General features: G+C 53.8%; 1 protein-coding gene across 4 annotated transcripts; it reads right to left on the bottom strand.

Moving 5' to 3' along the window:
- Positions 1-507: 507 nt before the first annotated feature.
- Positions 508-20,549, bottom strand: LOC739205 (uncharacterized). Of its 4 annotated transcripts, none has more exons than XR_008536319.2 (4): positions 19,982-20,549; positions 10,810-10,978; positions 8,496-8,617; positions 4,020-7,251 (listed from the first exon to the last, which is right to left on the bottom strand). XR_008536319.2 is itself a non-coding variant. In XM_063815862.1 (3 exons), exons 1-2 carry the CDS (start codon positions 20,171-20,173, stop codon positions 7,123-7,125), a joined length of 321 nt encoding a protein of 106 aa, XP_063671932.1. In that variant the 5' UTR covers positions 20,174-20,517; the 3' UTR covers positions 508-1,401; positions 7,090-7,122. The 4 variants fall into 4 exon arrangements, 1 of the variants encoding a protein (XP_063671932.1); XR_678632.5 differs by lacking the exon at positions 8,496-8,617 and adding an exon at positions 10,045-10,245 and having other exon boundaries at positions 19,982-20,547; XM_063815862.1 differs by lacking the exons at positions 8,496-8,617; positions 10,810-10,978 and adding an exon at positions 508-1,401 and having other exon boundaries at positions 7,090-7,251; positions 19,982-20,517.
- Between the last annotated feature and the right edge of the window lie 2,313 nt (positions 20,550-22,862).

The raw sequence follows: 22,862 nt of genomic DNA, 5'->3' as shown, positions 1-22,862 counted from the left end.
GTGATCCACGGCCTGGTTTGCTCTCTGGCATCTCTGCCATCCACTCAGGAGAGTGTTCCCAGACCCCACTGATCCCAGAATCAGAAACATGTGGAACAGACTTGACCAACAGCCTGATGCAGGGCTGCTCATTGCCCAGAGACCCCAAAGCAAGAAAAACACACGTTTGCTGCAGGAAGCCATTTCCACGTTGGGGCCATTTGTTATGCAGCCTTGTCACAGCAGTGGCTGACTGATACCTTAGCAACCTCGTTTCCTGTCCCACACCTGCCTCATTCCTTCTGCTTTCTACACAGGTGGCCACCATTATTAGTTTAAAAAGGCGTTTGCTTGGTGAGGAAGAAGAGGGAGAATCAAGCAAAGGCATTTGGACTTTATTCCACAGGCAACGTAGATCAGTGGAAGGTTGATGAAAGGGAAGTTCCATGATGAAATGACCGGGGAATTATTCTATCGGTGCTCCCCAGGCTGCTGGAGAAATGAGGGAGAAAAAACAGACACGGAAAAACCTGGTCATGGTTTTTATTATTTCTCTTAAATTCAGCTCCACCCCGTCTCTTCAAAGAATTTTCCTCTTTGGTTTTAATAATGTGCTTAAGCCACAAGTTGAACAGTCTTCCATCCTCCGAGCTGTCTTCTGGCTGAGGGAGGCTGCTCTGGGCTTGGTGGGCGGTGGAGGAACGGGTAGCAGTTGGGGACTGTGTCGCAGCTGGCCCAGCCACTCTCCCTTTCTTGGGGTGTACTAATCTGACTCCCAGAATGGTGCCGACTCTTTCCAAGGCTTCACATTCCTTCTCCTCTAGCTCGGGGGAAAGTGAGTCCTGATTTAGACTTCTGTAGTCAGGCAAAGAATTTCTGAATGCAGGGGCTACTCCAGGCTGGATTAAAAACCCACTTTCATGCCAGCTGGGTTTCTGACAGAAATGCCACAAGCTGGCACCTGGCAGTGTTACTGGGCTGGCAAAGTCAGAAAACTTTGAATTTGTGCAGCTCACACAGTGCAGCCTTCAGCATTTTACAGACGTGCCCATGTGACTTGCATCTTTGAAAGGGGATGGTGTGGGAAGTCATGTTAGATCACCTCTGATATGATTAGGAGCTAACGGTGTTATTTGAAGTTCCAGCTCAAGTCCAGTCAGGTCACGGTCACTGCCACAGATCAGGAAATCGTGCTGACCTGGATTCCTCGGATCCCCCTTGTCTGTTTAATTGACGGCCACTTTCTCATCAAGGCCATCAGCAGCCAGCACACAGGCTTTTAAAAAATTAAGCCTCAAGAAACAACAATAACAAAGTAAAATCTGTCCTGATTTTTAGGCTTAACCTTTGAAAATGTTCTCTCTCTAAAGAGAAGAGGTGCCTTCAGTCCAGTGAAGAGCACTGGGCTGCTACCCGAAGCATCTGCACGGGAAGGAAACGAGATGAGTCGGTGACTTGTTGCCACAGGGGCACGCATGGTACACGCAGCACAGCACCAGGAGCTGGAGCAGGCTGCACAGGGCGAAAGTCAACAGGCACACGGTGGGCTTGAGGGGCTTCTGCAGAGGGAGTGGGGGACAGGAGTGACGCCTGGGTGCCAGTCCTGAAGGCACCTCTTCTCTTACATGCTTGGACTGTGTGACCGTGACAAATCCCTCTCCCACTGTGAGGTTCATCCAGAAAATGGGGTGACCTCACAGCCTCCCCGGGGTTCTGTGAGCGTCAAGGGGACACCATGTGGAAACCCCTAGCACCGTGGCTGTTTGTGGGTGCAGAATCGTGTGCACGAAGCGAACAGAGGCTTCCACATGGCCTTCATCTCTGCTTCTTTCGCAAAGCAAACCTTGGCCCCGAGATGACAGCTGCTTTGTGTTTTACACTCTGGGGCTGAGTCTGCTAACTGTCCCATGGTGTCCAGACTCCCCTAACTCCTTTCAGCAATGGAACCTGGCCAACGAGTGTCAGCGGGGCTGCAGCTGGGGTGGCCAGGGGGGTGTGCAGAGACGCCCTCTCCTCAGGACTCGTCCTCATGGAGGAGGCTGCTTGCCATCCGCTCTCATTTCCCACTCCCTCCACCTGCAGCACGGATGTGGGGCTGTTGCCCCTCAGTCACCCAGGTGAGGGTGATGTCCCAGGATGGCAGGGCAATGGGACGGGGGAGCCCGGCCCCGGGCACCCTGGGAGTGCTGTGGACTCTAGGCTGCTGGTGGGAGGGAGTTTTCTAGGGCTGCCTCCAGGGTGCTGGCCACATCCCAGCATCGCACAGGGTTGGTCCTTTTCCCCTCATCCTCATAACACCCAAATGAGGCAAGCACTATTACCTCTGTGAGCGAGGAGACGGAGGCGCACAGAGGTTCACCAGCTATCTAGAAGCACCAGAGCTGGGGCTGGAGCCAGGCTGACTGCCCCGGAGTGTGAGCTTGTGGCCGTGATCAAGCCTGGCTGGCATCTATCACAGTCAGGCACTGTGTGTGGCTCTAGGCATACAAAGGCCAGGTCTGCAGGGGGATGCCAGTCAGAGGGGAAGGGAGACAGGCTGCCCTGAGGACAGCAACGTGGTCAGTGCGTCAGTGCTAGGGCAGGCGGGCGGTGATCTCAGTGGGAGGGACAAGCATCTCCGAGGCAGGGGACGGGTCTGCCAGTGGTCCCAGGTGCTGTGCTTCCTCCCGCACTCCTGCCTTGAGGTTTGTGGCCCCACCTGTCACCTGTCCTTCCTCAGCCTTTTCTGGTCGCCAGAACGCCTCCTTGCGTAGTAGTAGTTACAACTACTGAACCCTAATAGTTACAACTACTGAACACTAATAGTTACAGGAAAATTGTCGGGTGTTAAGTAGAAGTGTAAAATTGAGACTGTTTCCCTGGCATAAAAAGAATTGAACACCAGAGTTGTGGAGAGAAAGACATCTTGGTCATGGAGAAAAAGTTCTGTTTATCTCTTCTTGGAAAACTGGGGAACTCTCGGATGCCACCTTAGAGAAGCCACACAGCTCAAGAGATGTGCTGGGTCTCCACGCAGCAGGGGAAGCAGGAGCAGAGGCAGGGCTGGAGAACAGGAGGAGGAACGTGGCAAGTGTGTGGCTGGCAGCTGGCGAGGCCGCAGTCCATGACGTGGGGGGATTCGGTGGCAGGGGCAGCCTGCAGGGGGCGGCAGTGAGCGGAGCGCACCCTGGGTGGTGAGTGGAGGCCTCAGCTCCAGCCTGGCTCCGGCTTCCCACGTGAACATGGAGGGCTGGCCCCTCGCCTCCCACCCTTTTCCCTCCTGGCGTCTTTGGACGGTTCAGGGCTTCCTAACTTCTCAAAGACTCAGTGTCTTCTTCTGTGGGGGCAGCCTTCACAAAGTGCCACAGACCCGGGGGCTGAAAACAGTGGAAATGTATCCTCCCACAGCTCTGCAGGCTGGACGGCAGAGACCCAGGGGTCAGCAGGCCTGGCTGCTTCTGGAGATTTCGAGGGAGGGTCTGTCCCAGGCCCTCTCTTAGCTGCTGATGCCACTGGTAACTCTTGGCGTCACATGGCTTATGGATAAATCGCTCCCGTCTCCGTCTCCACTTGGTCTCCCCCAGGTGTCTCTGTGTCTCCTCTGGTCTTAGAAGTGAGAGGTGACAGCGTGCTGGCAGTCCTCACAGCCCTCGCTCGCTCTCGGCGCCTCCTCTGCCTGGGCTCCCACTTTGGCGGCACTTGAGGAGCCCTTCAGCTCGCCGCTGCACTGTGGGAGCCCCTTTCTGGGCTGGCCAAGGCCGGAGCCAACTCCCTCAGCTTGCTGGGAGGTGTGGAGGGAGAGGCGAGGGCGGCAACCAGGGCTGCGCGTGGTGCTTGCGGGCCAGCGCGAGTTCCGGGTGGGCGTGGGCTCGGCGGACCCCGCACTTGGAGTGGCCGGCCAGCCCCACCAGCCCCAGGCAGTGAGGGGTTTAGCACCTGGGCCAGCAGTTGCTGTGCTCAATTTCTCGCCGAGCCTTAGCTGCCTTCCCGCAGGGCAGGGCTCGGGACCTGCAGCCCGCCATGCCTGAACCTCTCCCCGCCCCCCCCCCTCCGCCCCCCGCCCCCCGCCTCCGTGGGCTCCTGTGCAGCCCGAGCCTTCCCAACGAACACTGCCCCCTGCTCCATGGCGCCCAGTCCCATCGACCACCCAAGGGCTGAGGAGTGCAGGCGCACAGCACGGGACTGGCAAGCAGCTCCACCTGCAGCCCCAGTGCAAGATCCACTGGGTGAAGCCAGCTGGGCTCCTGAGTCTGGTGGGAACTTGGAGAACCTTTGTGTCTATCTCAGGGATTGTAAACGCACCAATCAGCGCCCTGTCAAAACAGACCACTCGGCTCTACCAATCAGCACTATGTGGGTGGGGCCAGATAAGAGAATAAAGGCAGGCTGCCCGAGCCAGCAGTTGCAACCCGCTGCAGTCCCCTTCCAAACTGTGGAGGCTTTGTTCTTTCTCTCTTTGCAATAAATCTTGCTGCTGCTCACTCTTTGGGTCCACACTGCCTTTATGAGCTGTAACACTCACTACGAAGGTCTGCAGCTTCACTCCTGAAGCCAGTGAGACCACGAGCCCACCAGGAGGAACGAACAACTCCAGACGCTCTGCCTTAAGAGCTGTAACACTCACGCTAAGGTCTGCAGCTTCACTACTGAGCCAGCGAGACCACGAACCCACCAGAAGGAAGAAACTCTGAACACATCCGAACATCAGAAGGAACAAACTCCGGACACGCCGCCTTTAAGAACTGTAACACTCACCGCGAGGGTCCGCGGCTTCATTCTTGAAGTCAGTGAGACCAATAACCCACCAATTCGGACACAGAAAGACACAGTCATATTGGAGTAGCCCCTGCCCACTCCAGCCTGACCTCAGCCTAACTCATTCCATCAGCAAGGACACTGCTTCTGAATAAGGCCACGCCCTGAGGTTCTGGGGTGAGGACTTCCACATAGCATTTAGGGACACACAATTCAGCTTGTAGCACTCGGTTTCCTCAACTTGGAGGGAAACACTGTTACCCACCCAATAGGGTTTTCGAAAGGATTAAATGATTAATGCATAGAAAGTTCTTTGCACTAGAGCTTGGCCCATCTTAAGAGCCACATCAACATGACCTATTATTACTGATATCTTGGGAAGAGTTTTGTAAGATTCTGTGCCATGTTAAAGGTGAGGTTTGGGCTTGGGAGCTGGCTGGTCTGAGGCCATGGAGACCCAGGTTTTCTGCTTACATCTGGACTAAGGCCTTATGAGACCTCAAGTGTTTAAAAAGCAAACCCTCAAAGTCTGTGTTCGCTTCCCTTTGCCACGGGGGCACAATTGCTGCTCAAGAACCCATTCCCTGGTAACACAGCAGGAGACCAAGCAGGCTGTGCGGGGCCACGGTCACTAACCGGCTCTGGGGCACCCCACGAGCTGCCCCCACCAAGGCCAACTTCCAGCCTCAGAAGAGAAGAGTCTGAACCAGGCGCTAGAGAGATGTGCACGGCCGGCTCGTGTGAGCCAGGAGCCAGCTCCAGCAGAATGTGACTCTGAGAAGAGCCTCTCACCACATGCCCTATCCATGGGGAGTGTTTCCGCTGTATCCCTGTGTCCTATTTCATAATCGGTGGCCGTCACCACTGTATTGCTACTCACGTTGCAGCCTTCAGTCAGCTCCCCTTGTGGGTGCCAATGTGTGTAAGTACAGATTGAGGGTGTCTGGTTTAAAGAGGCCGCCAGGGTGATTCCAATTCATCGCCTTTCGCTTCACTCTTCCCTCCTCAGGTGAGATCCAGTCATGCATTTATTGAGCTACTTTTTGTGTGTGTGTGAGACAGGGTCTTGCTCTGCTGCTCAGGTTGGGGTGCAGTGGCGCCATCATGGCTCACTGCAGCCTCAACCTCCTGGGCTCAAGCGATCCTCTTGTCTCAGCCTCCCGAGTAGCTGGGACTGCAGGTGTGTGCCACCATACCCAGCTATTTTTTTTTTTTTTTTTTTTTTTTGTGGTAGACATGAGGTTTCATTATGTTGTCCAGTCTGATCTTGAACTCTTGCACTCAAGCGATCTGCCCACCTTGGCCTCCCAAGGTACTGGGATTACAGGCGTGAGCCACGGCACCCCCTCTGTTGAGCTACTATTATGTCTCAAGCACTGTGGAGGGTATGCGGAAACGGAGAGTAACAACCAAACCAAAACAAGGTTCATGCCTGCAGGAGTGTCTTCACCAGCTAGAAAACCCAGGTTCCCACTGGATGACAACCCCAACCCATATCTGGGAGACAATCATGAAGTGTTGAGATGCTAGTTATGAGCAATTAAGGAAGGAAGAGCTCAGAAAGGGCAGGGAACAGAGTGATTAAATGGCCTGGGGTGCTGGGGTAGGATCCAGGGAGCTGGGGCAGAGTGGAAAGGAATAAAGATTCCTGAACAGCTGTTCTCCATCTCTTCACTACTAGAATCCCTTTTTAAAAATTTCTCCCAAGTGTGTTTTCATTTTGAAATGAAATTGTTCCACTAACAAAGAGGACATGAATTAAGAAGAAATTAGTTCTCCCCAGTTCTCACATTCAACAACGAGCTAAGCATCTGGGCAACCCAGAATAACCAATGTCACCACACTAAGTGGATGTCATTTTAGTCAGACGCAAGGACACCTGCTGTTTGTCGGCCCCGCAGTGTGAGTGCTGGGACCTCCGGGGTCTGGGAAACTGTGGGAGGAGCCAGGAGGGCACCAGGCAGTGCCAGTCAGCAGCCGGCCCCAACAGAGGCAAAACGTAGGGCCCTGAGCACCAAGGGGACAGAGGAAGGCAGTCCCAAAGGAAGCGGATGGGGGCACAGTTCCCTGCATTGGCTGTTCTGTGGGGTCCTGGGAAGTAGCTGTGGAACAGTCAAAACAGTGCTCAGTTTGGAGCAGAGGCCCTAGTTCTGGTTTCAGCCCTTGCTAGCTACAAGATCACAGGCAAATTACTGCATTTGTCCAAGCCTCGGCTGGCACATCTGTGAAGCAGGCAGAATGCCAATCGAGCCGCTAATCCTACAGAGCAGGGCGAAGTCTTTTGAAAATAATTAAACCTACAATCGTGTGTTGCTTGGTGAAGGGCATCATTCGGCCTCCTGAGCTGCAGCAGCCCGAGGCAGTCACTGTCCCTACCCTCCTTCCTTAGTGCTGCCTTGGTGATGCCTCTCAGATCTGCCTGCCGCCTCCCTGTGCCTCCTCTGGCTCTGCGCCATCCTCCTCTGGACTGTCTGAGTTGCTTCTGACGATTTGCCGGCCACCTCCATCCATCCAGATATTCTTGGCAATATTGTTCTCCTGAAACAAAAAGATGGTAGTGTCATTCTCTGATCACAACCCGCCCCCCCACCCCCAGCCCCGGTTCCCCTTCCCCACAGGATAGAAGCCTCACATGCTGCCCTGAGCCTCATCTCGCATGCACCTGCACACCTCGGACCCCCAGAAGCTCCAGGAACATGGCTGGTCTTGCCATGGCCCTGTGCTTTGAAGTTTGCCAAAATGTCCTTTCCTGCCTCACTGGCACCCCCAGGCCCAAACTCCCTGTTGACCACCCCCTGAGAGGCAGCTCCTCCATGGAGCTGTCCCATTCCTCAGCACCACACTCGGGTCACGCCTGGAGCCAGCATTGGCCAGACAACCTCGTGCCTCCTTGCCTTCACGGCTGTGGGACCTGTAAGCTTCTCCAGGGCAAAACCATGAGTGCCATGTCTCCCTGCTTCCACCACCGTGGAGTAGCTGCTCCACAAACTGCTCTGTGAGTGCGAGCCCAGCACTGAAGCTCCGTACAAAAGTGATGCCATGGGGTCATGGCGGCGGCATGGTGGCACCGAGTGTGTCAGTGTGTCGCCATTTTGTTAAGGCTTCAGACCCAGGATCTCATTTAATACAACATCACTTCATGGTTAACCATATTTTACAGATAAAAGAAATGGAAGCTCAGGAAAATTAAATCCGTTGCTAACATCTCACTGCTGTGCAGCGGCAGGATTCCAGCTTGGCTTTGCTGACTCCAAAGCCCATGCACATTCATCTCCAGCAGGCCAACTCCTCCTGAACTTGACTCTCTTAGAAAGTGCTGGTTCCAGGCCGGGTGCAGTGGCTCATGTCTGTAATCCCAGCACTTTGGGAGGCCGAGGCAGGAGGGTCATTTGAGCCCAGGAGTTTGAGACCAGCCTGGGCAACATAGTGAGACTCTATCACTATGAAAAAGTTTAAAAAATTTTTTAAAAATAACCAGGCATGATGGTGCATGCCCATAGTCCTAGCTGAGGCAGGAGGATTGCTTGAGCCCAGGAGGTTGAGGCTACAGTGAGCTATCATTGCACCACTGTACTCAAGCCTGGGTGACAGAGTAAGACCCAGTCTCTAAAAAAAAAAAAAAATTTGGCCTGGCGCAGTGGCTCACGCCTGTAATCCCAGCACTTTGGGAGGCCGAGGTGGGCAGATCACTAGGTCAGGAGATTAAGACCATCCTGGTTAACATGGTGAAACCCCGTCTCTACTAAAAATACAAAAAAATAGCGGGGCATGGTGGCACGCACCTATAGTCCCAGCTACTTGGGAAGCTGAGGCAGGAGAATTGCTTGAACCTAGGAGGCAGAGGTTGCAGTGAGCCGAGATCGCGCCACTGCACTCTAGCCTGGGCGAGAGAGTGAGTCTCCGTCTCAAAAAAAAAAAAAATTAATTAATTAATTAAATATAAATTGCTGGTTCCCTTTATAGGGTAAGTTCCCTGTTTCTAAGAAAGTTTAAGAATAAAGTATTAATAAGAACTCTCAACCACAGCCCAACACTCCCACCCAACATTATTACTGACTCTTTTCCCTTCACATGGCAGGGATGGGGTAGAGGGGTGACACATCGGAAGGGTTAGGTGGCAGGTCTGTTTCCTCCTCTTGTCCTGTATTTGATGATGAGCCCAGGTGACTCACTGCAGACCTCATGTGGTAGGTGAGTACTAAGTTCTGATATGCCTGGCTGGTCCGTGGTGGCTGGAAGTCACAGAACTCTGGATGAAGCCGAGGGTGGCAGCAGCTGTCCCCAGGGCTAACCCACATGATTTCACATTTGTGAGTGCAAATCCCTTCCGAGAGGGTTTTTATCTGTCCTGCTGGTCCCTGGGGCAGGAGGAACCCTCAGAGGTTGCCCAGGCCCTCTGCTCAGCAGTCACACAAGGCCACTCACTACCTTGTGTGATTATGAGCCGGCTCCCTGGCATGCCATTGTTAGAACATCCTTAAGCAGGGATTATTTTTTCGTGAAGCTGCAATTAAATATTGTAAATTCAGAAACGTGGCTGGAGGAACAATGGGCCTGGAGAACAGGAAGAGATGCAAGTTGGGGTAAGTCACCATTTCACGGTCCTCTGCAACGCGGATGAGATCGCAGCCTCTTTGTCTGCGCCTGTGGATGAGTGCTCTGCAGCTGCTGGCTTTCTGATGTGGGACTGCTGAGCATTCACACACTGATTCACTGGAGCCAAAATACTCACAGCAGAAAATAGTGTTTGCTCAGGGTAACGCCTGCCCCGGAACCTGCCCTAGTCCTCCTCTTCCAGACAATGCCATTCCCAGCCATGTGAAGAAAAAACCCCACGCTATTGTTCCCAGAAGACACCTTCAGAAAGAAACCTGCCTGGTGAGCACCGCCAAGCAAAGATGGCGGGAGGCACCTGCGTACCCAGTCACCCGAGTCCCCAGCATGCAGAGGCCCTGCAGGCAGGTGGGAAGCCGGGCCTGTTCTCAGCACCTCTCTCCTGGTCCCGGGTTCTCCTCCTCCCTAGGATTACTTAGGAAGAAAGTGTTTCACACAAAGACCAGACACAGGCTCGGTGTTGGTGCTTTGGGTAGAAAGGTTGAAGTTGGCCAGGTGGGTAAGGCTGCGCCGTTATGGAACGCCGGGCAAAGTCCATCATGGGGGGAAATGAGAAATGGCCGGCCACCTTTCAACGGCTCCTGGGACATCTATCCGCAGGCAGAGCCACACCGCAAAGAATCCCCAGGGATTCCTTCCAGGTATCATCTAAAGATCACCCATCTCAGTGCAAAACCGTGCTTTTCCCAAAGCAAGTCTGGAAAAGGTCTTTCAAACCCGGTCTGTGCAAAATGGCATTTCCATCGTTGTCACCAAAGACAGCAGCAAAACGCCTGGCATCTCATAGAAATATCAGTTCTGACTGCGCTGGTGAGGTGGCAGGAGAAGGCCCTCCCTCGCTCTGTGGGTCGCCCCTGAGCTTCCGAGGAAAGCCATTTGGTTGATATCTAAGGAAAATTTGATCTCGTGCTGCTAGGGCTATTGGCACAAAATGGAGATTCCAGAGAAAGCATCACTAATTTAAAATTGAATTTTAAATTGTCTTGTCCATCTTTCAAAGCCCAGCCCAATTCCTAAAGCAACACATAACTGGTTTTTCATACTTTCCATGAAAAACAAATGCACATATTTTATACTGTTTCTTCTAAGCAATGGTAAATGGCTCTTTTCTTTTGACTTTTTGGATTTTTACCCTTTTTTCCAATGCTTAGGACGGAAATTCCAGAAACCTTACAGAATTACACAGTACTCTAATTTCCCATTTGGGGAGCCCTTTAGAAAGTGCGCTGACTTTTGAAAGCTGCAATCTGAGAGTATTCTGTCTCTAGGGTCAAACCCTCATGGACATGGGCCCCACAGGGGGAAGCGAGGCTGAGGTCTGTTCCCTGCAGGTGGGCTGGACACGGGGCCCTGGGCGGCAAGGAGGCTCACGGCTCTCCTCACGTATCTCCAACCTGGGACCGCTCTGGCCATCCTCCCCACCCCTGTGCAGAGCTCTGGGTACCCCCAGCTCTCCCTCACGGTGTCCTGATCTTTACTCACCTGGACACACTGCACAGATTTCAGAAACAGGACTCTGCAGAGAAGGCATCTCCTGCCCCGAGGGAGTGGGTTTGCAGGGGTACCACATCAGCCCTTAACGGGGGAGGGTTTTAGGTGGGTCCTCTTGGCCTCCTAGGTCTCAACATGTTCATAACTGGGCTGGGCCCACCTAAAATAAACAGACTGCTTTAACTCCCTCAATTTATCACGAGGTCTAATATGAACATAGAAAAGGAAAGAAGCATTTGGGTATCGAATGACTGCACATTTTCTGAAGTCATCGCCATTTCGAGCTTAGGTTCCTTAAACGTTTGACTCCAGGCCGTTCACATGTTGGCTTCAGGGACTGCACTGGCTACGCTTTCTCTGCAATATTATCCACAGCTGTAGAACCTGTGGTTGTGAAGGAGGATGCATTATTAATCCTGCCTCCCAGGCTGTGCATATTGAAACCAGCTCTCCGACATCTTAGACTCCAGCAGGCACGGACCCTTTCAAGACGGTAGGATTTTGAGCTCAGTTACGTGAACTGTGAACTCTCAGCCACGCCAGCATTAGGTTAGTATACAGCCCTTGTACACAGGGTGTCACGCTCATATTTTAATGAAATTGGGAGATAAATGCATTATGCTTTTCTTCTTTTTTTTTTTTTTTTGTTGTTGTTGTTTTGGGACAGGATCTTGTTCTGTTACTCAAGCTGGAGTGCAGTGGTGTGATCAGGGCTCGCTGCACCCTTGACCTCCCAGGCTCAGGTGATCCCCCCACCTCAGCCTCCCTTGTAGTTGTGACTACAGGCACACGCCACCACACAACACCACAAATTGTTGTATTTTTTTTGGAGAGACGGGGTTTTGCTATGTTGCCTGGGCTGGTCTCAAACTTCTAGACTCAAGAGATCCACCTGCCTCAGCCTCCCAAAGTGCCTTTTTGTGGTATTTACCAAGAAATACTATACTGTGAATTTTTTTCTTAATGATTTTTTCCCACTCAAACATACGCAATTTATGAAGACACACTGTTCTCAAGAAATAATGTTGGCCAGGCACAGTGGCCCACACCTATAATCCCAGCACTTTGGGAGGCTGAGGTGGGTGGATCATGTGAGGTCAGGAGTTCGAGACCAGACTGACCAACATGGCAAAACCCCATCTCTATTAAAAATACAAAAATTAGCCGGGCATGCTGGTGCGCTCCTGTAATCCCAGCTACTAGGGAGGCTGAGACAGAAGAATCGCTTGAACCTGGGAGGCGGAGGTTGCAATGAACCCAGATCACACCACTGCACTACAGCCTGGGCAACAAGAGCGAGACTCCATCTAAAAAATAAAAAAGAAAGAAAAAAAGAAGAAATAATGTTGAATTTGTTTGGATGTGAATGTCTTTAGTCACCAACATTGATGAGAACCCTCCTTGCCCTTGGCACATAATGCAGTGAGTTGAGCTGTGGTTTGAGTGAGAAGCATGTTGGTGCCTCTGTCCACGCATCTCTGAATCTCTGGCTGTGGCTCCCTTGAAGCTGGGAAGTGCTGATGGCCATGGGCACTCAACAAGCGGATTCCTAAGCTTTAGGCCAAGGTGCTTCTGCTCAGATTTCCCGTCCTATTTCATGGTATAAACATGACCAGAGGACTTCACAGAGATAAATGAGAGAGTTTGGCTCTCCCTTGCTTAGTTCAAAGAGCACATAATTTCAGCAGCTGATGTAAGCAGTGACAGCTTCATCTGTGCCAGCCCGTCACTGCCACCTCCCACTTAATATATGACCATTCATACAGCCCAGTCCTCTAAAGAAGGCAGAAATTGAGCATTTCACCTGAATCTTTCCAGAGTTGGTGGTGCATACTGTGTGGTTCCAGGGGACAGATGGGCCCTGACTCCGAAGTCCTTTCAGGGCATCTTTCCTGATCTTCTCCCACTAGGCAGCTGCTCTCCAAGCATCCTCCCAGCTTGGACGCTTGTACCTGGTCCATGTTCCTGGGAAGCAAGCCCCACCCCCCCCAACCCCAGCGTGTCCACCTGGGGCTGCCTTGCTGGGATGTGGCACCCATGCCTGTCGTGCTCTGGGAGCCCCTCTACGTACGGAGGATCTGGCTTGTGTCTAGGAGGAGAAGAGGCTCCATGGCCAGTGCCTCTTAGCCAGGGCAGCACCAGCCTGGCCTGAAGGTTGACTTCAGCATAGAAGTTGAGGATTGGCCAGCTTTGGCATCAGGAAACCTGGATTCAAATTCTGGCTCCATGCCCTGCCACCTGGTGACCCCCCTACAAATGATCTGTCCTCTCCACTTTAAAATGGGGAACTACGCTTCTTCACCGCACACAAGAGACACACTTCCCAAGGTTTGGGTCAGGGCTGCCTGCCCCTCCCTGCCCGCTCCCATCTGACCCCAGAGGACGTGGCATGGCCTCAGGTTCCAGGGGCTCGCCTCACTGCCACCCATGACCTTGAGCAGCTCATTTCCTTCCTGGGGCTTTGTTCTTCCCCTTCTCTGGGAAGGGTGGACGCTACAGCAGCCCTGGCCCACCTGCCCCACCTGCCCCGCTGCTGGGCAGCAATGAACACAGCACAGTCTGCACACAGGAAGAGCTCAGGGAACCCGGTTACTAGAGGACCCCCAAAGGCTCACTGAGGCCGGCTGTAGACTGCCTTTGGCTTCCGGGAGCCACTGAGGGCAGCAGCCAATCGTCTGATGGGGGGCACCGCTGCAGCTCCTGGGGCTGACAGAGATCACAGGAGGGATGCTGTCACTGAGCTGGGACAACCACAGGGGCCGGGGGAGTGCACACACCTTCTACAGTCTTCACTGTGAAAGCCACCAGTCCTGCAAGGGAAAGCCCAGCAGGCCCAGACTAGAAGGATGGGGCACAGGTGCAGAGGAGGCCTTCTCTGGTCAACCCCTGCCCTCCTCTGAGCCCTGGGAAAGGCTCAGCCTTTGCGGAGCTTCCCTCCCTTCCAGGAACTCCTACCGCCTGGCACACTCTCCATGACACTGAGCCCTTGCCCTCCCCTTGGTGCTTCTTGTCAGTGGCTTTGTCTTCCTAACTGGACTGAAAAATTTGCAGGTATGACTCATTAGTACAAACCTGTGGATTGATGAAATCAGTAAGAGTGGGAGAGTAAGCAGCTATCAGGTAACTCATTGGACCACTGAGGACTTTAGTTTCTTCTTCTGGAAACTGATGGGATTGGAGGAGTGTCTGCTTTTTGTTCCTAGGGCCATAGAGTGGGCACACCCTGGAGATGCCTATGCTTTCTTTTTTTATCTTAATTCTCCCCTTGACAAAGGCTAGCCTATTCTTTTTTTTTTTTAATCTTAATCTATTTTATAGTTTAGATAAACTCCACCTAATGCTTCTTCATCCAATGGCCACATGGCCCCAGGAACCTGAGACCAAAAGGCTTTTCTACTACCAAAATTGCAGTCCCAATAAGAATGCATTGTTTTTAGACACAAGGGGACTGAAGGAAAGACAAAACATGAATGACAATCAAAGGGACCACCCTTAGCCACAACAGCACCCCCAGAATTCCCACCTGATGAAGGCACCTGTTCGCCCCATCTTCAGATATAAAATGTCAAACATTTTGAGCTAATGAGCTATTATAAAAGGGCCCTTAAAATAAGCTACTTGAAAACACCTTTTGACAGGCTGAAGCCCACGTGGTCTAATTCCCGATCCAGTTCTTTCCCACACTGATGAAAGGCAGTGTGTTCTGGTCTAAACAACTAAAACCTTTTGCCCCAGGTTGTTTACTTTGTAGCAAGCCTGCCCCCAAGGACCACTCACTTTGAGGACAACAGATGGCTATTGTACACAGCTTCAAACTTTTCAAAGTACTTTCCATTTTCCCCAATTGGTTCATCTCAACAACCCCATACGGGAGGTTTTAGTAGCCCTATTCTGCAGATGAGAGGACAAGGCCTGCCTGAGAGATGCCGTGATGAGACCTGGCTCTGCCCAAGCACCCGCTGCCTAGATCCTGGCAGCCAGGACTCCAGCTGCACACACCCTCTCCCTGGGCTGGGCTCCTCCTGACACAGCCACCCAAGTGCTGCCCTCAGCCCCTCTGTGGGAGGCACAGAATCTGCGTGGATCTACCCCCAGCGTGCAGACTGCCCCCACCCCACATGAGCTGCAGTGCTTATTCCCCTGGGTGGAGATGGGCGGAGGTGGCCACCGAGCAGTCAAGCTAAGTGGATTCCCCAGGAGCAAGGCCTTGGCTTTGGCCCACGATTGCCCCTCACCCCCACAGCACAGCCCACGCTCCGGCAGACACTGGCCTGGTGTGTCCCGGGCCCTCCACACATCTGTTTCCTCATCTGCAAAATGGGGGTGATCTCAGGCCACCCTCACAGATGTGTCCTGAGGACCGAAGGAGTTCGTTGCACGTGGGAAGTGTGCACACACATCCGGCCCTTGTGCCTGCCGCCTCAGCGTTTGAATTATGGCATCCGTCATTTCTGCAGGCATGCATTCATGCAGCATCTGTGTCTGCACAGCTGCGGGCCTGCATCCCTATGATTAGATCCATGCTCAAGTTCATGTGAACTGCAAGCACAAAGGTTCTAGCAGGGAGGGAAGATCACTCATCCAAGTCCGCCCAAGACTGGGGAAAGCCCAGCAAACTCTTTGGGAGGTGAAGGGGTCCTATCTGAGATCGTGGCCTTGGGAAATTACCCACAGCCTGAGGCATCATTCTGCGGTTTGGGATTGAGATGGCTTTCAGAAGTCATCTCCCAGGGCTGCAGAGGGAGGGGCTCGCGGCCAGTTGTTCTAGCTGCTTTCCGTCTGCAGCACCACCCCTCTGATGGCAGCATCTGGATCCCCGCACGTGACAGCTGGAATCCTAAATGTTCTGGGTTTGTGGTAACTTGTCTGGATTTTAACCTACATCTCTTCCTTCCTCATTGCAACAAGACTTCTCTTCTTGTCCCTGTCTATGGAGTTGAGGGTGGGAAGGATGCTTTGATTCAATGCTACCTTATGTCATGTCTTTTTGGAATACAACTTCCAGGCAAAGGGGAGAGCTTCCTCATCCCCGTGGACAGAGAGGTGACCAGGGTTGCATTCACACCCATTTGTTAAGCACCTGCTGCCTGCAGGCCTGTGAAACACCCTGTTGTCCTGGAGATACAGAGACAAGAGGCCTAGCCTCTAGGATTCGACATCGGGGACAGGCCCAGAAACACAACATGGCAGCACACTGTGGCTGGGGTGGAGGCAGAACTCGGTGCTGGCTGCTGCAGGGACACGGAGGAGGGACGCCCTTCTCAGCCTGGAGCTGGGAGGAGGCTGGGGAGCAGTGCCAGGAAAGGTGTCCCTGGGGATGAGAGCTTCTGTTTCTATTCCAGATTCCCGGACTCACAGAGCAGAGGGGAGGCTTTGTGCTCATGGCTTTTTGACACTTTCAAAAAACAAACAAGAAAAAGACGGCATGGTCTCTGGAAGAAGTGGAGGAGTGACTCATAGGTGTCTCCCTTCTGCCTGTCTCTAGGCACCTGGGGCCACCAGAGTGCTTCTGCCCTGGGCTTTGAGGGAAGCTGATCACCTGGGTCTTCCTGGCAGGAACTAGCAAGTAGGGGCAGTTTTCAGGGGGTGGAGACCCCAAAGATAACATTGGTCTCAATCTTGATGCTGTTTAGAACCACCCAAAGAGCCAAAGCTCCCAGGTGGTGAGAGACAGGACTAGCTGGATTTCCCAGGCTGACTAAGAATCCCTAAGCCTAGCTGGGAAGGTGACGGCGTCCACCGCTAAACACGGGGCTTGCAACTTAGCTCACACCCGACCAATCAGGTAGTAAAGAGAGCTCACTAAAATGCTAATTAGGCAAAAACAGGAGGTAAAGAAATAGCCAATCATCTATTGCCTGAGAGCACAGCGGGAGGGACAATGATCCGGATATAAACCCAGGCATTCGAGCTGGCAATGGCTACCCTCTTTGGGTCCCCTCCGTTTGTATGGGAGCTCTGTTTTCATTCTATTAAATCTTGCAACTGCCCACTCTTCTGGTCCGTATTTGTTATGGCTGGAGCTGAGCTCTCACTCGCTGTCCACCACTGCTGTTTGCCGCCGTTGCAGACCCGCCGCCGACTTCCATCCCTCCGGATCCAGCAGGGTGTCCACTGCGCTTCTGATCCAGCGAGGCGCCCATTGCCATGCCCGATCGGGCTAAAGGCTCGCCATTGTTCCTGCACGGCTAAGTGCCCGGGTTCATCCTAATCGAGCTGAACACTAGTCGCTGGGTTCCACAGTTCTCTTCTGTGACCCACGGATTCTAATAGAGCTATGACACTCACCACATGGCCCAAGGGTTCATTCCTTGGAATCCGTGAAGCCAAGAAGCCCAGGTCCGAGAGCAAGAGGCTTGCGGCCGTCTTGGAAGCCGCCCGCCACCATCTTGGGAGCTCTGGGAGCAAGGACCCCCGCCCCCAACAGTGACACTCAGCCTTGCTCTTAGAACTCACGTACCCTGTATCTTGTTTGATCTTCAGCCCATTGGGTACTTAGGATACCAAATGGCCTTCCCATCTCACAGAGGAAAAAGCCGATTCCTGGAGGCCAAGTGAATTCCCAAACACCGTAGACAGAGCAGGAGCCAGGCGTGGGGTCTGAGGTTTGCAGGTCCAGCACCTGCCCCTTCTCCACTCCGAGTCAGGGGACACAACCTGAAGTCCTGGCTGTGTGCTGCCCGGCATGTAGACCCAGTGGAGATGCTGCCAAAATGAGCAATTGAGGGTTCCCCGGAGCACCTCTCTTCTGAGCCCCAAATCTCCTCCAGCTATTGTCCCCATGCGCCCGTCGTTGGTGCTGCTGTGCCGCAGCCCTGGCTGGACCTGGATTCTGGTTCAATGCGGGCGCAGGGACAGGGTGCTCCAGGGTGTGAGGGCCCAGGAGGGCGTCAGGGGTACACCAAGCAGTGGGGAGAGCAGCAATAGAGCATCCCCACTTTTCTCCAAGTGCTCTCCTTCAGGAGCCGGGATGGGAAGGGCAGACACGCACCATGTGAGAGCCACATGGCGAAGGCAGAGGTGGCTTTGGGATGCTGCACCTCTGAGCCCAGGGAGCAAGCGTTCTTGGAGACAGCAGAGGCCAACAGGGTGGGAAGGGCCCTGCCCACGCCTGGACTTTGGACTCCGGTCCTGTGGGGGAACACATTCCTGTTGTGTAGGCCCCCCGGTTTGTGGCACTTCGCTAAGGCAATGCCAGGAAGCTGATGCAGATGGGTAAAGTGACAATCAGACAGTGATTCCCCACCAGGTGAGCAGGACTGGGGAGGCTGGGGAGGCTGGGGAGGCTGGGGAGATGGCCCAGTCCACCTCCAGCACCCACCGCTGCTGAGAAGCCAGGCAGGAGGCAGTGGAGGGGAGGCGTTGAGAAGCGTGGGGACAAGCAGGTCTGGACCCTGCTCCGCAGACCAGACACCCCCCAGAGACACCCCCCAGAGAAGGCGGGCGTGGGAAAAGAGGCTAGGCTGGAACTACACCTGGGTGCCCCTCCTGGGAAGCAGGGGGTTTGTGAACACCTCCAAGGGGCCTCTCTGAAGCTGTGCTGTGGCTCTCGGCCTCCCCAGCCCCTGCTGGTGTGAAGAACACAGAAAGGGGTTGGAATAATCTAGCAGCTGCTTGCTGTCCCAGGCTGGCCAGCCCCCACAAAGTGTCCCCATCTGGCCCCAGCCTGCACAGGCAGCGCTAGCAGCCCCCCGTGAGTAATTTGCAGGCTCGGTTGGATGGGCAGAGCCCAACCAACTTCAGCCAGTGGAGGGAAGGCCTTGGCCTCTGCATAGTGGGGACAGCTCAAGGCCAAATATTCCCATCAAATCCTGAAACGCCTCTATCCAGCCCGGCCACCCGAGACTGCACCCAGCCAGGAGCACTCCCCAGAGAGCCCACACACGCTTCCAGGTCTTCTCCCCAGCCTGCCAACTCAGTCTCAGCATCACTGGTTTCATTTCACTTAAAAAAAATTTTGTTTCAATTTAGCTTCATTTGGTTATTTTAAAGAATAAGTTGTCTGTGCCCCCAGGTAGGGTTATTTTCTATGTTGCCCATCCTCTGCATAAGGCGTCACTGTCCCTGGGAATATACAGGGATTCTATGCCTGGCCTCGGAAATTGAAATGAAATAAATTTGCACCGTGAGAGAGTAGGTCCAACTCTGCACAAATTAAAACAAAACACAACAAAAAATGTTTCAGCCAGAAGTAACATTCGACATGGTCTACCCCCATCAGCTCCTTTTACAGGTGAGGAAGTGGAGGCCTAAAAAGCTGGGAGGACTTGCTCAAGGTTATGCTCAAGGTTACATCCACCTCTTCCTGCAGGGTAGAGGCTGGAGGGTCTCAGAAAGGCTCCCTCCCTCCCTTCCTGCTTCACAGCTGGGGACTGGAGGCCCAGATCCAGACCCAGAAGCTGGAAAGAAATCCCAGGTTGTGAGGCCCGTCCTCCCACTCAGCCCCCAACTCTAGGCCTGGGACCCTCCACAGCCCTCCAGGCACCAGGGGACCAGTCGGGATGGAACCAGCCCCTCAAGACCCAGGGTCACTTCCTAGCAAGTCCCTCCTTATCTGGGTTGCCTATACCCCCCACCTTGCCTTCCCCAGACCCTGTGCTAGGGACCCCTGCCTCAGGAAGTGAGCCCTGCTGAACAGATGGGGGGCGGCATTTGTGGCTCGCGGCCTCTTTCTCTGTCCCTCCCTCCCGGCCTGCCCCCTGCCCTTCGAAGAAATTGAATTCCAAGGAGGAAGAGGGGAGAAAGAACGCCCAAACCCCTGCCTTCTCACTGCATAAATACCTCAATCCCGGGTCCTCCAGAGCCTGCCTGGAGCCTGCCAGCCCCTGCCTGCGGTCCTGCCCACAGCCTGAGGTCCCGGCCTGCACCTCCTCATAAGCCCACACTGGCGGTGCCATGCCATGGGCTCCCCTGGGCTCCCTCTGCCGCCCAGCCTGCCCCGCACACTCCACTCGCGCCGCCCGCCCTTTGCTGCAGGACGGGGCCAGCCAGGGCAATTCTCCGCAGCCCAGAGCTCTTGTCCCTTGAATCCTGCCGGTGGAGCAGGGGGCAAGGGGGAGCCAGGCACGCCCAGCCCCGGACCCGCAAGCAGGCACCCTCGGGGCGGCGGTCCGCACAGGGCAGGGGCTGCTGAAGACCCGCGGCCCCCACCCCCGACACTCACCGCGCGGTGCCCAGCGCGCGCCAGGGCTCCCATCAAGTCCTCTCGGAGCCCGCAGCAGGCTCCCACTTCTGTTTTTCTCTGACAGCCATGCAGGCAGCAGGCCTTCAGCCAGGCTCCCCGCCGCGCTTCCACGCACGCACACTCACAGTCACGCTCGTGCACACTCGCACGCACACGCACGCTCACGCTCATGCACACTCACACTCACATTCGTGTACATGTACACATTCACACCCTCACGCACACTCAAACTCACGCTCACGCACACTCACGCTCGTGCACGCGCACGCATACACACGTCCGCGCTCACACGGACACAAGAACTCGCCCCGCTGCGCGCCTGGCTCCCGGGACGCCTGGAGCTGGGGAGCGAGGGCCCCGGACGCCTGTAGCCGCCAGGGGAGGCCGGAGGGGCAGACGGGTGCAGAGAGCAGCCGGAAAGGCAGTGCCCGGCCACCAAGAGGCCAATTACTTGAGGGGCCTGAGGTGTGGAGCCCAGGCCGAAGACCCTGGGTCCGAGAAGGCAGCGGCCAGGAGGCCGCCCTAGAGCCTCGGGAGCGGGCGGGGGAAGGGGGATGTCCACGGAGACCAGAGTTGGTGGCTCTGACCGAGGAGGGCCTCGCGCTCCCCACGCCACTTGGCAGGGCTGGGGACACGCGCCCTCTCCCCCCTCTCCCTGGGGCCGCGCAGGGCTGTACCCGGGCTCTGCCCAGATCCCCTCGGAGCGGAAGGTGCAAGTTGGCTTTTGTCTGACCCGGTCAGACAGAGCCGTTCTGTGGGATAAAGGCTTAACGCTCCGTGAACACGCAGAAAAAGCTCCGCGCTGGCCCTCTGACAATCCCATTGTCTCGGGCCTGAGCCCGGCGGTTTGGTCTGAAAGCGCCAAGTTCATGACATTTCAAAGAGCAATGATACTGGGAGAGGGGGGTGGGCAGGGGAGGGAGGGGTGTGCAGGAGAAATACATTCCTAAAATACGAAGTAACAGTATTTGACTCCTTCGCCACCGCATTCCTCAGCTCAGCCGCCTGCCCCACCCTCCACGAACCCATTCAGACCAAATCCCCTTCTCCAGCCCCGTGTGGACCCAGAGCCAGGCTGAAAAAGTCAGGATCACCAGGGACTGCGGTTTGGAAGGTGAAGGTGTGAAAAGATGCCCAAGTAGCTGCGTGGAAGCTTCCTGGAATGTCAGCAGAGTGACAGCAGCCGTTTAGCACGAGCTCCCATCGTCTGCACTGCCCCACAAGATAAGAATTTGCCAAAAAGGACTTTAGGTGCCCACATGAGTTTATTTTAGAGAGCTAGAGTGTTACTGTTTTCTTTCATTTGTATTACTGTTCGTACTATATCCTTTAAAAAAAAACTATTTTCTGAGCCAGGAAGCAAAGGAGCTTCCATTTTTAGTGTTTAATTTGTTTAATGTGCCTCGGCAAAAGCAAATAATTCCTGAGAGAAGGCAGAATCCTCAGGAAATTGAATGGGTTTTGTCTCCAGCGAAGTTTCCCTTGAGTGATTTCGTTTGCTTTCTGTCTCGCCAAGCAGGCTCTGCACTGGGACCTCCAGCAGGCTGGGGCCAGGCTGGGCAGTCTGCAGCCCCTCTCCCCACCTTAGGTGGTGAGGCTTCTCTGATCCTCAGCCCACTGGCCAGGTAAACTGTGCTCCCGAAGAACAAAACGTAGCCTTGTAGAGTCATTCTAATGCGAGGAGAAAATAGGATTAGGCCAGAGTGTCAGCCAGGTAAGTCGGATTAACAGCAAGGTCCAATACATTTTGGCATTCTTGTGCTATTTTTAATTGTACAAAGGTATATGCTTCCCTTCCCTGGCTTTATTTAAAGAGGCTGTTTGTTTGTGCCCAAGAGGTAAATGATGAGCGATAAGGCTCTATGAGGAATTGGAAATGTATAACCTTGCAAAATGACATTTCGCCCTGGAAAGTGTGACACGCACACACGGGTAGATAAAGGGAGAGTGCGGAGCGGCCCGGGCTTTGTTAACGCTTCTTGCCCCCTGGCGTTGCTTTGATGGAAGGACACCCCACGCCTGGCTGCCGAGGTGTCTGCCAACGGCAGGAGCTCCTTCCCCACAGGCAGCCAGGCAATGACTACAAATCGATTCATTTAAAAAAAATATCCAAAGTCAGGTGTTAAAAAACGTATGAACCAGGATGGTAGGTCATTAAACCATGGGAGAAAAGAGTTGGCAAAAACCTGCTTATATTATTTTTTAAAATATATGTCTGTATTGCATTTTACCACATGCAAATTTAGTCTAGGTTTGTTAATCAGGATCATGTGAGTGTGTCATAAATTAACATGATTTCTTTGGGGCAAGTCAAGAGAGAATGTATAATTGTTTAAGTTTGCAAATCATTTAGCAATTAACTTGGGGGGCAGAGGGCTGCAGTTCCCGGGTGGCCAAGGACATTCATGAGCCATGTGGAAGTTACTGAGTCGAATTGTAACTGTCCATGGCATTTCTGATCATCCTTTCCAGGCCAAATGACAGACAGAAAGCCAGAGGGGACAGCACTGAATCCAAATGCTTTTGCATTCTGGGTGAGTGTGAACTGAGGGCACAGAAGCTTGGGGCCAAAGGAGAAGAAAGTTGCATTTGATCAAAGTTCCCCCTTTTGGGCAGAGGGCTGAGAGTGAGGATGCCCAAGGGGTTTTGGCTTCCCTTTCAGACTCTGCATATGTGAGGTGGCAGGGCAGGGATTAGGAATGTCATTTTCCTTAGATAGAGAAGGGTGTTCCCAAAAGAATTGTCCAGGGGTCAGGATTCTGGGAAAGCCATAACAGATGTATGTCTGTGAGGGGCTTCCATCAGCTCGTGGAATGTTTTCTTCCTGTTGCAGAAACAGAAAGAGCAGTTTGTTTAATCT

The sequence above is a fragment of the Pan troglodytes genome, chromosome 6 (assembly GCF_028858775.2).
Source record: "Pan troglodytes isolate AG18354 chromosome 6, NHGRI_mPanTro3-v2.0_pri, whole genome shotgun sequence".
Classification (NCBI taxonomy): Eukaryota; Metazoa; Chordata; class Mammalia; order Primates; family Hominidae; genus Pan; species Pan troglodytes.
This window is presented reverse-complemented; position numbering and strand designations above follow the sequence as displayed.

Excerpts from the sequence above, each read along its gene's own strand:
- LOC739205 (XM_063815862.1), bottom strand. The coding sequence starts at position 20,173 with ATGAGCGTGAGCGTGCGTGTGCGTGCGAGTGTGCACGAGCGTGACTGT. Across the intron at positions 7,252-19,981 it reads CGCGCGCTGGGCACCGCGCG|GAGAACAATATTGCCAAGAA; the intron begins GTGAGTGTCGGG and ends TTTTTGTTTCAG.